This window comes from Trematomus bernacchii, unplaced genomic scaffold (assembly GCF_902827165.1).
Source record: "Trematomus bernacchii unplaced genomic scaffold, fTreBer1.1, whole genome shotgun sequence".
In the NCBI taxonomy this organism is placed as follows: Eukaryota; Metazoa; Chordata; class Actinopteri; order Perciformes; family Nototheniidae; genus Trematomus; species Trematomus bernacchii.
The window spans coordinates 5,733,954-5,752,315 of NW_022988066.1; the positions used below are offsets into that span (position 1 = coordinate 5,733,954).

Genomic DNA, 18,362 nt, shown 5'->3' on the forward strand with positions numbered 1-18,362 from the left:
AAAGCCATGGATTGAAATGTTGACCTATAACAATATCTCTTTTCCCCCTGTGACAGATCCTCTCAGTGCTTTCATTTTTGATGCCCCCCACACAGCCAATTAGCCAGAAAACTCTGTCAAGGTAAATTCAGCTTCCTTGCATCTGTTACAGCTGTGCCCTTCAGCCAGCTTAGGGTGATGGACAGTTGAGCACATCGGCGGAGCTAGGGGACGGAGGAAATATTGATCAGCTCTGTTTTGTTCAGCTCTGTTCTTCAGATCCAGACTTTAGTGACACGAAGATCATGTTTCAGTGTAAACACAAGAAGGATAAAAAAAAACGTAGAAGGCTTGCTATGTGTTTTATGCTGGTACTTTGGCAGTTTTTTTTACTCCAAATTCATTGTGTGGAGGTTTTTAGACCTTAGGGAGAGACAATGTGAGCAACTGCTGAGTCTGTGTGGTTTATCTTGTTTGACTTATACTTCCCATTTAAGACCATATCATCTCAGGTGGGAAGAGAGTTTTACACAGTGTCAGGGCCTCATTCTTTAGGTGTTCACACATGACAATTCCACCAATCAAAATATTTAGAAAGCTTCTGGGTTTCATTAATATTATATTTAACTTGCCAAAAACTGATGGTGCTACTTCATCAACGGACACAGACAGCTGCAGAAGAAGGAAAAGCTTGATACTTCAGGTGAGTTAACGGAGAATACATATAACATACATACCCATATCTAACTGTTAGGAGAGGGTCTTCAACTGCTTTCAGACATCTAAGCAGCACTTATTTTACATACAAGTATATAATGGCCTTTAGCCCAGAGGCTCACTATTCATCATGGCCCACACCTTCTCTTCCCTGTACAGCAGCCCTCACTACTGTATGTCTCACTTGTGTCCTTTGTCATAACATTCTGATTGTCCCTTTTTAGACTATGGCCGATTAAGAAGATATGACCTGACACATAAAACTGAAACATTTTACAGTATGCCATCAGTCGCACCAACTGTGGGTTGAGCATTTGGAGGAGCTGTGTGAGCGAGACAGCCATCAGTCTGTGCCTAACAGTCATCCTATCTCACATTCCTGTTAGTTGTAGGTGCCACATCCAGCTAACAGTGAGATTAGTGCACTCACTATCACACTCCCTAAATCCTTCTCTTTGCCTCTCACTCCTGCCGAGTTGCCCCTTTTCACCTGCCATGGTTTCTGGCTATGACTATATTCTGCCCAGGCTCCCTTGACCCAAGCTGGTAATGCATTACTCCCCAGATCAATTGATAGATTGGCGCTGTCGGAGCTGCCGTAACTAAATCAGCTGCTTCTGATGATTCAGCACCAGCCAGGGAGCCGGGCCTGCTGTCACCAATCACAGATCACCAGCAGCTGAGACAGGTATGGACATTCTCCTGTCACTTGAACCTAATTTATTGCTAGCTACCACATTGATTAACCTTGTGCTGTGGTTCAAGCTTCCTATACAAATGTGTGTGGGGGAAAGGGAAGGTGGAGGGGGCTGAATGAAGAAGGAAGAAGACACATAAAGACAAGTGGGAGTTTTCATACTTTAGTAAACTTTGAATATAAATGTGTTTGCTCTACAGCCAGGAGCAATGTTGTCGGAGTGGTGGCTGGTTACATTTAGGGACTCTTGCCTCGATGTTTGGGTGATAAACAATAGTGTTACTAACACATTACATATTTAGTAGACAACTATTTTCTCTGCAGCTGAATCGACTTCATTGACAGAGACTTGCTCATTGCTATCCATAATCTATAGTGGTTTCTGAGTGGCTGTTACTTTCACAACAGTGTCTAATTAAGTTCAGACCTGACCCAGTTATTTGCCAGTTTAGTCTGCATCTTATGCTTGTTACCATGTATTGTTGCCAGTGTGAATGCAAAGGGTACATTAGTATATTATATAATATTACAATTAGCATACATAATTATGAATCCTGTCTATGAGTATGGACACCTACAATTAGATGCTATGCAGAGACTCTAAACCGGTTGATTTCCCTTTCAGCTGTCTAAAATTTGACAAATTGAGCTGTAAATTGCGGGCACAAAGTCTGTCATACAGCACTGCAGTAATGAGATGATTCAGAGATCCCATGGTGCCTGAACCCTGCCAATTTCAAGCTGTTTTTTTTTTTAAATGTATTTTTCCTGGTCGTGAGCGAAATTATATAATCCAAATGTCAGACAGGGTCAAAGATATTCTGAGAATTGAAAGGAGCCCTAACATATATCAGGTATAGATTTATAAAAATTAAAGGAATACATACACATTTCTTAGAAAGAAAATAAATGAATGTTGTTCCTGTTGTGCTGCACAGTGATTTAAGGCATTAAAGGTGTGTAACATCTTGATTCAAGGTACATCCAGTAGCTACTATAGTTTTCAGAGAGGTGTTCAAATCAACAGACCTAATATATATAGAGCTTTACAGCTATTTTAGGCATCTACATTTTTTTGTGAATAATACACTTTATGAGAAGGCTTCGAAACGATATCCTCCACTCCTCGTTGTTGATATACCCTCACTGGGGGTGCTGAGCTTAGAAGTGGAAGCATTTTGTTTTTTGTGTCTCTCTGATTTACTCTCTGTTCTTTGCTAGGACAGCCAGGGGCTGTCAGCAATCTCCCAGCTGTAGCCTGTGAAACACAACTCATGGGTTTAATGAAGCAAGGCACAATTACTTTAGCAAAAAGCTGCCATGCCTTAAGTGGAGGAAAGGGCATGTGAGTGTTCATCAACACACAGGATTTTTTTTAAAATCCAAGAGTAAGTAAAAGGTGAAGATCTATGTGGTTTTAAGTCCCTACTGTGCAACAGCCATGGTTTACTGTTTTTTTGTATTTATCATTCTGAATAAAAGAGTGATTCCTAAAGTTTTTTGCACCTAACAAAGGCTTTACTTTTAACATTTAACAGTTTACAGTTTATTTAATGATGTCCGAGTTATTGTACCAATTGACCATAAAACTAGATATGTGTCCTACTGGAATGCCGCCGATAGTAATGAAAATGAAGGATGAATGATCGACATGGCAATCATTGCTGAGAAAAGGATTATCATTGATATCTTCTTCGTATCAAAAATAATTCTAAACCATCTAAAAAAGCATCATGACACTCCTGTTGCTCAGTTTTCAAATGTAAGGACTAGTGTGCAACACAGCGGGATCCTAAACCCCGTAAACAATACAAAATAAAAATAAAGAAACAATAAGCACAGCTTTTACAAGAAATGAAGGTCATCCCCCAATTCACAGACACACAAGGGTACAGAGTGTACAACTATTGCTGGCTGTTAATATTCTATTACAGCCAGAGAGGATCTCTAATCTAATAAGGATCCTTATCTAATAGCCCCCCATTGTTTCTAGACTACTTTATGGGTCCAGATGCCACAACAAATACACACAATTAGGTTGAAGATTATAGAGTATTACATAGGGCCTTTTGCCAGCAGGAGAACTGATACTGTAGCGATCAATAGACAGCTGGCTCGCCAATTGCTCAATGGCCACAATGGACACTTAATACACGCTGGATCGATCATTAGTGCACAGTTCCAGCAGGTCGCACATGCAGGAAATAACAAAGATTATGTTCGGCATTTTCGAAATCGTGCACTCCAAGGTAATTGGTTTTATTGATATTTGTATTTATTTATGCCAATATTTTTGTTTAAATAATACTCCCACAATGACTTAAAAAAGGTGCAGAATAAAAGTGTTGCTTTTTCTAAAAATACTCGTCACAAGTCTTGTGAGCCAATATTATTTTGATGTTGGTATTGTGTGGCATTTCTATGTCTTCAGCAACCTTCCAACTTCACTCAGATACCAATTAAGGTGTTCAGCGACAAAGGGAAGAAAAAGGCCAGGTTTAACCTTGACTGCCTGAATATTATACATGTTATCTATTTGCACTTTTATATATTGTGGTTTATGTGTGGTTGTTTATAATATTGACTCATTTTGATTTTTCGAGAGCTGTTTTCAGACTGGCCTAAATTTTGAGAAGTGTAAATGAGGTACTAAACTGCTTCCTTTAAGGAGAAATACTTGACACTGTAGCAGTACTGATTGCCAACTTCAGATCACTAGTTCACATTTGGTTCTCATTTCAGCCATAATAATGGTTTACAATATTTTAACTAAAGAGCTGAAATAAAGGACATGGTATAAGGTGTTTAACAGAACATGTATTAGCACTGGTAATCCTTCATTTACCATAAGCAGCATATTGAGGGTATTAACAAGCGTATTCCTCCATTGATGGCTATAGTACCTCAGGCTACAGTGACCAGTGTAGACTGTGAGTCTCAGTTTAGTACTATACATGGGTACATTACAGTCATTTTGAACACAGCAATAACTCACAAACAATCGAGGTCCATTAAGGGTTATCTAAGAATTCCGGCTAGCCTATTAAGTGCCCCACTGTGAAAGATATAGGCACTGCCTTTTTAGTGATGTATGGCTTTGTTAAGAGCACTTGAAAGGTTGACATGTTGATTGTATCTGAATGTTAACTGTACATTAGCATCCTCCTGAGAACCTTACAGTACAAAGGAGAGAATTGGTGTATAAGTTTGTGTTCCATTAATACTTATATGTGGCTAAAGTATCCTTATGTACCATTATTGTGTGCAGTCATTGAAAAAAAAGTCCATTAAGTCAGGAGTTATGGTTGGTTTGCATGTAAATCTGAAACTAAGGTTATGTTGTATAACCATTATAAATCATAAACACATGATGAATGTGTGTGTGTGTGTGTGTGTGTGTGTGTGTGTGTGTGTGTGTGTGTGTGTGTGTGTGTGTGTGTATGTGTGTGTGTGTGTATGTGTGTGTGAGTGTGTGTGTGTGTGTGTGTGTGTGTGTGTGTGTATGTGTGTATGTGCGTGTGTGTCAGCATATATTATACTACAAGTAAAGCCTCTTGGTTTTAAGATCATAAAAAGAGAGCAAGCATTTAATAGATTTGACATTGAATGTTTCAGAAATTGAAGAGCTCTGGTTTAACGGCACATTTGCAAAGTCCAAAAGAACTAAGTCATGTGTGCAAGGTCAAAGGCGGTGGATCCAAGAGCATGTATGTAGACACAGCTCACTATGCACAAAGGGGTCAGTTGAAGTAGAATATAAATTGGATGTGTGTGAAGATGAATCATTGTCTTGGCAAGTCTCATAACCTTTAAACAGCTGTGCCAATCCTAGTGGTGCATGAGGAAAATGGCTCGCCAAACAAATAGGAAAAGTCTAGACTGGCATCTCCAAGAAATAACACTAGCAAAACATACAAACGCAAGACATACAGTAACAAATATTGTATGTAGTCCTCTCAGGCTGGGTTTCCAAGTAGAATGGTGCATATTCCATTCTGACTCACATTGATCCGCAGAGTTACCAATATTACTTCCTTTAGTGACGCTGGTGTTATAATAAGTAGCAAACATGTGTTTTTAAATAGTGTAACTTGGATTTCAACAATTAAAACAGAAGCCACATGTCAAACAAAGGAAGTCATTTTTGTTTAGTAAGGCTGAGCTAACCTTATTATAAGGCTTTTCCTTTGGGGGTAAAACTTGATGTTTGATGGCAGGTGAAAGCAACATGAGATAAATTATATTCCTTGAAATAAAATCTGAGAGAGGCTTTAAGAACATCTGATAGACTGTGTTTACAGAGAGAAGAAACAGGATGAAATAGGAAATGTTAAAGCAGATCCCTAGCAGGCAAGTACTATTCAATGATGCGTGTAGTCAAATGAGTTGCACAAATGATCATGTGTGCAGTTTCAGTTAGCTAATAGGTATCGAATAATCAGAGATGAAACTTACATTGTTCATGTACTCGCTCAACAAGTCTTGCAGGGCCTGCCGAACAGCGTTGCACTCTGCCACGATCCGTTCACGGCGATCATCACGTGTGCACGAGGAGTCAGCCATTAGTGCGGCACCACTGATGATGCTCTCCAAGCGCTCCTCCAGAGAGGGCCGGAAACGAGCCTCACTGAATGTCAGGGGGTCCAGGATGATCTTGTTCTGTAAGACATAAAAGACATGGAAAGGTCAGGACAGTAATAAATGCCCATGTGGGTCAAAGAATGACCAATGGGGGACCAAACAAAGACACTGTAACAAAATGTAATTTATACATATACACCCTATACGATCATTTTCTGATAACGATGACGCAATAGCCCCGCCTCTCCTGCTCACCCCCGTGTCACCCGTGTCATTGCTGATGTGTTTCGCCAACAACAACAACAGTTTTCCGAGTGTTTTGAGCCAGGTCCCGGTATCTCGCAGGACAGTGCACCCAGCAGGTGCCTCCAGCAGGTGCCTCCAGCAGACCCCCCCGCACGGCAGAGTTTCCGTTAGCCGGCACATCTAAAATTATCCGGTCAAAATGTCGCTTATTGTTTAGGTGACCTTTGACACGCAGGCAGTCATATCATTAGCTAAAACTATCTAGATCTGATCGATATGGACAGAAACGCGAGTGAAGTCTAATCGGACAGGAGAGAGAGATCAGAGATCAGCTGCTGCTGACGGAGAGACACGCAGCTCTGCATGATCACCTGCAGCTCCGCCCGCTGTGATGGAGCGGTGAGCGGAGCAAAACACACACTTCATGTTAGATCATCACACTTCGCTATTTTAATTACCTCTCAAACTACCTAAACTTGTTATAAATACGTTAATCTTTACTGTCGGGTCACTCATTACTGGATCAGCCAGCTGTATGAGACGGATACTGACGGGCTGTCAGAAGAAGGGGAGGAAAAGAGAGACTCCGTTTATTATTATTATATTATTATATAGAGTCGTTATTCATTTGTTTTAAAGCTCAATAAATAACAAAGAAGACCTCTGACCGGCACTTTTCTAATTTTGTCCGGAAGATTTAAACTTTAACGGACATGTTGACCGGCGAAAAAAAATCGAACTGAAACTCTGCCTTGGAAGAGGCGGAGAGGTGGGTGTTTTTCATCTGCTGGTGGACTACCGGAGAGAATTACAGCAGGAGCACACGCTTGCCTCGGGGAGGGAGAAAAAGAGCCAGAGCCCTGCCTCTCCCCACCTCTGCTGCTAAATCCACCGCGGAGAATAAACAGAAGGGCAACCATGGCAACCATGCTCGGGAGGTCTTCTTCGCTGCTTTTGGTGTATTTTGTGGCGGAAGTACAGCGCCACTTACAGGCCCGGCATATGTAGCGGTCTCGTGTGGAAGGACACGTTTCTGGTGCCTATTGAGTGTGGATGGAAGACTTTTTTGATATCGAATTTGGTCCGTGTGGCTAGGGCCTAGGATAAGAAAACCAGGGGTGCATAGATAAGGTTGTAGACAGGGTACTGCAGTTTCCCTTGGAGATTAAAAATGTCAAATGATGCTTCCCCACGTAACTTTTATTGTTAGATTATTTTACATGATCTCTTCAGTGGGGAAATGACTGTACCTGTGGATATTATGCGCATATTCAAATGTGCTGTTCGCCGCAGTTTGTGACATTACGATGTTAAAATGGAAAACCACGCTGCATGTTATAACTATATCCATAGAAACAAACACTCTGCTTTGTGAGCGCTGAAATGTTTTTAAACATAGTGCATATAGCTTTAACAACAACATGCAGCAAGAGTTTGTAATGTTTGGCTGTTCAGCTGTGATGATGAATGCAGTTGCCATTTACAGTACAGTGGGTTCTGGAAATGAGCAACAGCTCAGATAATAACATGGAAGCAAAGGGCTAATGAGTTTATTTTTGGAAGCATAGTATGGTGACCCTGCAAACAGTGTAAAACATTACTCAAGTAACATCTAGAAACATTACTTAGGGAGACAAGATATGAGAATAAAAGGAAGATGGTGGTGGCGTACCTTTTTATGACTAATAATAGGATTTGTTACAGTAGGTCCTAGTATCTCTTTTTCATTCAGATTACTATCTTACCTAGAGGCAAAATTGCCTTTGTACATATGATTATAACTGATAGGGTTTTATATAGAGCACAGTAGGACTTAACTTGAAACACATATGTATTATCCCCCCAGGCTTCTCTGAAAATATTGTGAATACTGTGGTAATAAAGGCATTTATTTTAATGTTGACTTATCTTGTTCTGTTCAATTCAGAGAGATAGTAATACCCATGCATCAGTGAATAGAGACTCCAATTTATGAAGCAGAACAACAACATGTGCCTTGCAATTTACTGCAAATAGTGTTTTTATCATATCCCCTTTTCATATATTCACAAGGGAATATTTACCTAATAGCATTTCCAATTTAGTATTTCCATCCTAAGGATCAACAAAACCAATTAAATAAAAAGCCTCTTTAGCTTCAGCACCCAGACCCACCATAGTTGCATTTCAGTGTCATTTAAGCAGTAAATAAACTTAACATTCACCAATAACTGTGAGGGGAAAAGCCTTGAGATGTGGATGTGTGGCCGACATGATGAGTTTTGCCAGTGTTGGGTAATAATATGAAGCAAAGGTGCGGTGTTTGGTCTCTCCTCAGACAGTGTAATCCTGGGGCAGGATGACAGAATGTCAAATGATGCATAACATGTAAGGTAAGACAGGGCAAGCACTAAGCATAACCTACTTTTCATCTGCAGCTGGCAGGAAAGAGCAACACATATAATATGGTGCAGTAAAAAAAAAGAAAAAGAAAATAGAGTGAGAATGAAGTGAGAGTTTGGGGCTATGGAAAAAAAAAACTCAAGGAGATACAATTCGGAAAAGTAACGCAAAACGGAAACAGAGGATAAATATAGTACATAAAAGGTATTTTAGAAAAATACATTTTGAATGGTTTAACATAAAAGAAAAACGATGTATATTTCATACAATTATTTACAGCTAGTTCTGCTGAGTGATACAGCAGGAATTGCATTATTCGGACAAACGGAGTACTGATTAATAAGGCTACAGAGACCAGCCTACAGTAGCTGCTCAGAGGTCAATGGTCAGTGTCTCCATCTCCATCTCAAGAGACAATGAAAGCTTTTTCCTTATTTACTCTTACTACTATAATTTCATATAGTTACAGAGCCTTCAGCCTGTTTCCATTCTCAAACTAAACTAATGTAATTTAAAGCGATCAGTTACATTTGTGAGATAATATCACATAATTAAATGCTGAGTCCAAACAAAAAAATATGGCTGTCATTATCACAAAAGGAGGAATGCTATGCATTCCCATGTGAGATGAAAAAAAAGGCTGCAATCCAATTTTACCAGTTCCTCGTAAATTGGTTCCCTTTGTAATGAAAATACATGTAATGAAATCCCATGTCCCTTGTCTTCCATTGTTGTGAAATGGCTATTCTACTTCATGCTGACATCTACATCAGAAATTATTTTTAAAGAAGCCAACAAGTAGGAGAAGAAAGCTCAATGTGCTGTGGATCTCAACATGGACAGAGGCAAAGAAGAAGAGAACATGAAGTGAAACTGAGAACATGCTTCACTCTACTCAATTGTTATACTACGCAGTATGTCAGGTTGCAATTATCAATGGGAGTTTGTGAAAGGCAGAGTACAAAGGGTAGCACATGCTGGGTTGACAAAGGCTGATAGGTTCAAACGTAATTGGCAGTGGCTGAAGTCATCCTCCATTTATATAAAAACATGTCTGAAAATGAGGGTTAGGCGGGTTTTAGACGGGGCAGTGATATCATAAACCTGTTAATGTACGCATTCAAACACTTTTTCTTTTACCAGCTGTATTCACCTTGCAGGTGCAGCTATGTGGCTTTTATCCTGGATAAAGTGTTTAAGTCATGGATGTTTAAAGTTTAACTTCTTCATATTTTACTAATATTATAGTTCACTTTTCATTCAGGAAGTATGACGCTGCGCTGTCAGTACGCTTGTTTGAGATTGGTCGAATGCTCCAAATACCACCCCTTTCATGTGAACGCGCACCTAACTAGATAGGACACGGCTGGCTTGAGCGATCCACTTGATATCCAGCGTCGTAGTACAGTTTAGCGAGAGCGCGTATGTTTTGGATTGGGCCAACCGGCTAACTCAAACATATCCAGGTTAGGAAAATCCGGCTTCGTAGTACAGGCCTCTGATCACCTGAATCTCCTCCTAGAGCACCATTGTGTTATTTTTAACCAAATATCTCTCAGAGGGGCGTGGGGAGTGGCTCCTTATTTTCATCTAAAGTAATAGACAGAGAATCAGCACTTTTGAAACAGGGCTGAAACAGAGTGGTTTATGGGATGCTATGCATGACCTGTTTGGTATTTTGAGCCAAACACTTCAGAGACATGTTTTGTATATAACTGAGACCTATTATATATTGATGAAAAACAGTATAATAGGGGATCTTTAATATCATGTGCAGCAAGAGACTATGACATGGTTTTATAATGTATAATAGTTTTATGACACAGGTTGTTTGCACAAAGCACATCTCACCTGCAGGCTAGCAGAAGAGTTAAGTTGTTTACGCTTTGAGCCTGTAATTCAAAATGAATGTTGATCTTGACAGGGTATATGGTCCAGAGGCTACTTTAGGCAACTTATAACCTCATCCACAAAGGTTGAGGTTATTAGTTTGACCCCACTTTGGGGCATCAACCAGCGAGACACAGCACATGTCACATTATCCTTTGTCAAATGTGCCTCCCAGGACTTTAAAATGTTTGATGACAACTATTTTGTCTAAGAGGGAAATTCAACAAAGTCTTGGAGATACCACTGTATGGCCTCTGGTGGCCCTATCTCAGGGTTCAAGGGCTGTTTCGTTGTGACTATTACACTGTTTGACAAATATCTGCCCACACTGGCCCAGGAGGAGCATTACTCATAACTGGCTTGTTGATTGATTAACTTTAATGAATAGTAGAAGACTTGGGGTTAGGGATTTGCCTTCTATTGTCACATAGTTGAAGGCAATTAAAGCAACTTGACAGTTTGTGTGGGTGTGGTAAATAAAAGTGGGCTAGTTGAGTCACTCTAATACCACTACATAGCAATAGGACATAGGAACAAAGTTAATTACATATATAATAGAGTGGGGGCATAGAAGTTATTTTACAAATGTGATCTTGTGACTAACATTACACTTTTGCACATACAGTAATATCATAATGACATCACATCAGTGTGCTTCAGTCAGGTCAATATAAATGTATTTATATTGACCAATATCACTAAACACAAAGGTGCCTCAATGGGCTTTACAATATGTACAACGAAATGCACCCTCTTTCCTTCCCAACCGCAAATTTCTTTTAAAACGACTAAACATAACTGTAATGGGGTACATTCAGAAGTTAAGGTAGGCATGACAAGTTTCTTAGTTGTCCAATTACCTTTGTTCACATTTAATCTTTAATGGGATGAGGTCCAAATAGACAATTGGCACTCATTCTACTGTATGTGCATACAACGCATCTATACAGCCTTGTCCTCAATTAAGGCGGGTCAGATGGAGCATCTGTGTTTCCCTAATGTTTTTTTTACCTATCAAACAGACAGTCCCAAAGCTACATGTATCCAAATGTGCAGAAATGTTAATACAGGCAAAGCGCAGAAAACAGATAGGAATTTGCAGATGTTCCCCACATCTCATTTCCACATGTTTGAATCATAGCAGCAGAGCTGGTATACAATACACCAGGAAATAAGTGAACATGTGTGCTATATTTTTACGTGGCTTGTTTATTAATCTATTGTAACAAATAATACTTACATTTTACAATAACACAACATGATAACCACATTCTGGGCTTGTCAATTACTTATGTATTAAGCTTTATATCATGAGTGTGTTCACTGTGTGACATCAGTGTTAAATGACGGCCTTCAAAACAAATGTCCTCCAGAATAGCAATTTACCACTTGGATTTGGCCCGTATTGTACCCTAACCTCTAAAGATAATTAGTTCATCCATTCATCCATTTAGTCACCGGGTAGACCTTCTGGGGAACAATAAATATTTCAAGGGTGAGCTTTTACCATGTCTTTATATTGTAAAGAAGGCTAAACTGGGTAGCGCTGAATCTTTTATACGAAAAACAGTAGGACATCTGAATGTTATACCTCCATTGATTTAAACCATGTAACCATTTGAAAAGAACAGCATCAACTAAACTGTGCCTTACGTCAAACAAGAGAGATGTTTAGGAAGAACACATTTTTGCGAAAATGTGTCGCGAGTGAAGAGGGAAAGCACTTTCAAATACAGCTTAAAAAATCGGGCCAATAAACTACATGTTATTATGTCCAATCAAAGAATAAAAGCCATTATAAGTGGATTGCAATAAAAAATTGTGGTACAATTGGAGATGTCTAACCCATCAACTTCCAACAGTGCTTTCAGTGGGAGAGTTAAAAAGCACACCATGTTCTAACCTTATTTGGCTTTTTCTTTGCTATACAGTTCAAACACTTACTTACTCAATGTCAATGGTAAAACATTGAACTCTACAATCAAAAGTCAGAGCATAAATCAGCAAAGGCTTATTGTGATTGAAGACATGAGCCCAGATATGTAATATCTTCCAAAATAGCATGTATTGTACATAGGCAATATGGAAATATGAATTTGTACTCTTCTCAAAGATCTCCATGACTTCCCTTTGCCATTGAAGGATATTCATTATTAATAAGTTGAGTGGTATTGTATTTTTCTTGCAGCCATATGCTGTGCAGTAAACATACATTCCTCTAGAATGTAGCTTGTCCTCTAAAGGGTAAAAATACCACAAACATATATCAAATTAAATCATTCTTGAATAATTAATGAAGAAACAAAGAGGGAGAATTGGAGCAGAGAAAAGAAAAACGCACATGAATTTGGTAAAACAGCGTTACCAGCAGGAAATCGAGCTACAAGCGCGGTACTAAAAGAAAGAGTCTATGCCCCGTTGAGCTCACTGCGTCCAGTTTGAATACATTTCCACCACAAAGCCTACAACTATCTCCCCTGAAACATGTGCATAGAAACATGCTCGCTGAAGCTAAGTTGAAACATAAACAAGACTGGAATTACTGTACACATGTCAAATGGAACTGCACTGAAAAAGACAAAAGCCGTCCCGACTGCAAACAGGGACGTATTCAGTCAACAATCCGACTCTATCCTCCAGATGTCTTCGGCGTGTTTGAGGAATTACAGTATATGAATATTCTGAGCGGTGTTGTTTATTTGGGATGAGGTGAAACCGAGGGGAAAAACAGAGAGAGAGCTAGACAGATTCACAGAAACAGGAAGCCAACAAAAACATGCAGAATAGTTTCCCATAATGAATGAACCGCTTTCACGCACACACATTTAAAAGCGACACGAATCTGAGTGGTCAGGGAATCTTGATTAATGATTGAACTTGTATCCTGCTGGTTTAATTATGTCAAGTTAGGCTATAACTAGACCTGCATATAATTTCCTTGATTAGGGAAAATAAATAACAACTTTTGGTATACTCAACATTTTACATAACATCAACAGATATTGTTCTCCATAGGCATTGCCCCCTTAAAATATGCCAGAAACTCATATTCACACGCACAGTGTTTGTATCACTCCAGCAGTCAACGTTCCCTTTTCGGTAACTTTATGACTGTCTCATTCCCCACGTCCCCCTGGGTTTGCACTGCTTGACATTTCATCCCTTTTCCCCTGTCTGTTTTTTTTTCCTTGATACGTTTTCTCAAAGATTGAAACAGTGAGAGCAGACAAAATGATGACCCAATTCACGGCAGAGCAATATATAGTTGTTCCTCGCCTGGCTCAGACATATCTGCCATGGCATGTCTGGAAAAAAAACTCAGAAACTGACTGCATCCATTGACTGCGTCTATGCTTGGTTACCATGGCAACTAAGTAACACTGCATCTTAAAAACAGTAAGAGAAAAGCTGCCTTTTGTGGGGTTTTTTGCGACCCACATTAGAACCAACTCAAGGTCAGCCATTTTTTAAACAAATGAATAGCTTTTCCTTTATGATGAGTTGCTCGTCTGGCCTGAAAAGGCAATCAGAAAAACTATGTACTCTGAACTAATGCCTCAGCAGTGATGCTCATGATACCAACCGTATGATATAGCTTGTGTTCAAAACTGTGTAGGTTAAATTATGAGTGTGTGCCCAAATGTTTATTAATGTAGCAGATGCACATAGACAGAGTCATAAATCATGCAGTATAGTAGCATAATAAGGCCAACACGGCTCCCCGCCTGCCCAGGTAATGGTAGTTGGAGCGGTGCCCAGTCTCCCTGGCATTACACTGTGAATGTGGACCCACAGGAAGCTGCAGGGGAGATTTGAGTGGGGGTTGCTTTTGGGTTGAAAAAGGGTTTGGCAAGACACACTAGGAACCCTCCAATATGTCCCTGTATGTGTGATGGCATTGGGGTACTGGAACTCTTCCTGACCTTTTGATCTCAATTATGGTAGACAATAAATATAAGTACTCTGTTTAAAATGTCAGCTGTGATTTATTAAATATGTATATCAGTACTGTAACATACATGTTTACTCACGTTTTTGTTTTGTTTGAATGAATTGAGCATTATATGTCCAGCCCAGTTTTTTTTAAACCTCATTCCCCTCTACTACAAAATGACAAACTGCTCTTAAGGCTCTTTTTTCACCCCTCTTGGTTCCCCTAGAGTGAAAGCCATTGAAACCAGTAAGCAAACTGCATGTCAAATGAAGCTTTTAGTGAAAGTTCAAGCGTCCACACAATTATCATTCTAATTTCCTAGTCACGTCGGGTCTGAGTCTCTCAGTTATTATCCAATGAATTCACTGGTTTATGTTCATGAGGCTGTCAACCACTGATTGTCCTGGATAAAGGTTATTTAATGACCTCACCTGTTGCATGTCTTTGCTGTCATTTAAATGTCACTTTACCCTTCCATCATCCCACCGCCGCTGTCAAAGACCGTCTATGGCTCCCTAGGGAGATCTCTGAAGTGGCTGACATGCATAGAGGTACCTCCATACACACTGATTTGTTAACAGGTCAATGTCAAAGATATCTTAAATATAAAATTGATTTTACACAGTTTTTTATGTCTTCCTTGGTTTTTAATAGTAGCTTAGTTGTCGGAATGTCTCTTTATAGTCAATATACATATATATATATGCATATGATAAAACAGTGATAGCCTTGACAATCTATAAACCTCACTGTGAAACAAATTACTTTATTTCCTAAGGATCGATGTATAGTTTAAAATCAGCCAGAATGACAGTCAAGCTGCCAATAAATTGTCACAGAGTTACCGAGTTCACTAAGTGGTATGCAGGTTTAACTGTGTTTTACTTAAAGAGGAGCCAGTCTAAAGGCAATCAGCTGTGTTGTTATGATCCTCCAGGTGGAAGATGTCCTACAGATGGTCATTGGACAGCATGTTTCCAGCTGTTTAAAAGAGGACATATACTGGAGGTGATCAGCAAAGGCACAACTGCCATCTCTCATACCAATCTCATTTGTGTTTGGCAGATAGGTGCAATGTTTATAATAGTCCATCTGCTCTACTATACCTGGGAATCCAGTTAATAAAGATATTACGTCTGGCAAGTAACAGAAAACAAATGCCAAACGTATTATTTATTAGAAATTAGGTTTAAATATGATATAAATGATGGCAGGCTTCAGCTAAATTCAGAGCCTCTTATTTTAAAAAAACAATACATTAGGTCCCACCTATTGTTGTATTAAATATTAGCTTGTGTATTGCAATTGTAATGAAACATTATTTTTGTTATGTGTCCATGCTGTATCATTGTGAGTACATTTTATTCGAGCAAAAATGTTTCACAGGCATTATATACAAACTCTCCACGGCCATTATGTTGTAGCTTATATTATTTGTATTTTAAAAAAAGTATAGTAAAAAACCCTCAGAAATGTACCAAAGAAGGTAATTAATAGAAGCCTCAAGGCAGACAAAACGTATAACATCTATTCACTGAGACATCGTTGCCAATCTCCAGGTTTTATGTCCCTAAGAGATACTCATTGTTGGAAGTGGCAGTGATTATGTTTGCCTTCTAACAAAAGCAAACAAAACAAAAAAGCAATGAAGCACAGGACAACAACTGCACATCAATCAGTCTGCTGAGATTCTGCAACAGCCCTCGAGGAGAGGAGGCAATTGACTGACCTCTAGCACAGGTTTAGTGAGAATGTGTTACCTATAAGATCTTTGTATAGACAGAAATATCCCCCTCACTCTCAGAACCAATCTGTAAACACCTGTGAAAGTGTTCTTCACAGTTAAGCCGGGGCTAACATGTCCGTCAATTAAAGTATTGATAGTGCCATACCTGCCAGCCACCCCCGAAAGAAAGCAGTGGAAAAAAAAAAAATAATGGTATATTTCATTTTCTGTTCCTCCTCTAGCTCAAACTCACCCACAAAAGAAAACCTCTGCAAACATGAACTGTTATGAGTAAATATAAAGTTGACTGTTTCCAAAGCTCATTTCCTTTCATATACATAAAATCTGTATATTATACAGATGCAGTCGTCCACTTGCGTGACATCAGCCGGGCTTTTCTGGGCTGGTATTAACTCCGGGCAGTGACTGTCTAAACAATAATGAGAGGGGCATTATATTTGATTGTATGATCTTGGAGTGTAGGGGCTGGGGGATGTTGGGTATAATGCCCCTGCCTCGAGCTGCACAGTGCACAAAACAGGCAGATGTTGACGCCAGAGTTCTTGCACTCAGGTGATTCTTGAATGGCCATAGAAAAAGGAGTGCAGGGATAGTAGATAGCGTGGCAGTTCATTCCTGGCTGAGGCAGTGGAGCTGATGTTGAAACAGCAAAATGTGAAGACGTTGGAAAATTGGGTCACATTTTTTAAGGACTACAAATTAGCTACTTCCAAACTTAAAAAGGGCCTTAAGCGAGATATATGCCACAGAGGTTGCGGATGTGGGGGTAATTATAGCCATCATATCTCAGTTGCTAATCCCCGTATATTAACCCCTGTTTACTGCAGGTATGACAAAGTCATTCAAATTGGAGGGATATAAAGATGTAATTAACATTTAAATGTGTGTTTATTTGTCCTTCCCAGTGCCCTATGGGGCTATCTGAGGAGAAAAGGGTTGGAGAGAAAAGGACTTTACTAATTACTCAGCAGGATCTTGAGTAGACCCTCTCATCCGCTCTGTATCAGTGAGTCAGACTGATGCCCCTGCCTCTTAATGAAGATTAAGCCCACCCACAGTGCTGCAACGTGTCTCAATGTCCATAGTGACCAGGGCAGACCAAGGTACACACACACGCCAGAGGTGTTGCCATGACTCCGTATATTGTCTGTTGTGATATCAGACATGCAGTAACAGTAAACAAAAAAGGCTTTTACATTTAGTGTAGCTGTCACAGCACAACGGTATATATTAATGATGGACAGTTATGGGATAGGGCATCACACATGATTAATGTATGTGCATGTCTAACACTGTAAGGGCCTGCGGTTGAAATGCTGGTTAGACTACAAGAAACAGAGGTCTCTAGATGTGGTTTCACCAACTGTTAATGTAAGTGCTTACTCAAAGTGAATGCATTACTGAATTACACACAGTTCTCTTGATCAATGTCGTTAGAACTTAATATTTACACCATCTGACAACTGGTAACTAATCCAACTTAAAAGCAGTCACTTACAGTAGCAGTCCCAAACCCAATTACAGTGAGAAGTAAAACAAGACAATATTATGTTTGTCAAATATGAACTCACACACAAATTGCTATTCAGAGACTACATTTACATCAAGATGAAAATACATTTTTGCTGCCGCATTACTGGTTTGAGAATCAAGCATGTTGGTGAATCCCAAATCAGATAGTCAAGTCACTCATAAAGGCAGCATTGTGTTATAATCCCTCGCACAAAACGAACAAATAGCCTACTGCAGTCTATGACAAATCACAATAATGTACTACAAAATGTGTTGCTGTGTTAATGATTTTTGAATATAAATAATAAAGTATCATCTATACTGAATCCCTCCAGGGATATTGTTATGGGCAATATGGAAAATATCACACTGTTCCAATTATGATACGTATTGTTGTTGTTTGTATTCCATTTGATGTGTTACTGAAGGAGATACAAAGGCACTGCTCTTGAAAGACTGAAGAGAAGCTGAGAAACACAGGAAAGAACAGAAGTGAGGAGAGAGAGACGTTTGACAGTCATGTTAAAGGAGTCAGGGCTCCAGGTTTTTACTAACATGCCCTGGGGCTGACAGGGTCGGTCTCACAATACGGAGTACTAGGACTTGTCCTGGTGGGCTGGAAGTGAGAGTGGGAACATTGACGAGTACAGAACATTTCCCACTGCTGATTTAATGAA

General features: G+C 39.5%; 1 protein-coding gene across 2 annotated transcripts in view; it reads right to left on the reverse strand.

Moving 5' to 3' along the window:
* ctnna2 (catenin (cadherin-associated protein), alpha 2) overlaps window positions 1-18,362 on the reverse strand; it is a 283,286-nt gene that overhangs the window by 197,439 nt on the left and 67,485 nt on the right. For both annotated transcript variants that reach the window (XM_034120744.1, XM_034120745.1), the window contains one exon: window positions 5,849-6,052. In XM_034120744.1, coding sequence (XP_033976635.1) covers window positions 5,849-6,052 — 204 coding nt within the window. The remainder of the gene's footprint in view (window positions 1-5,848; window positions 6,053-18,362) is intronic.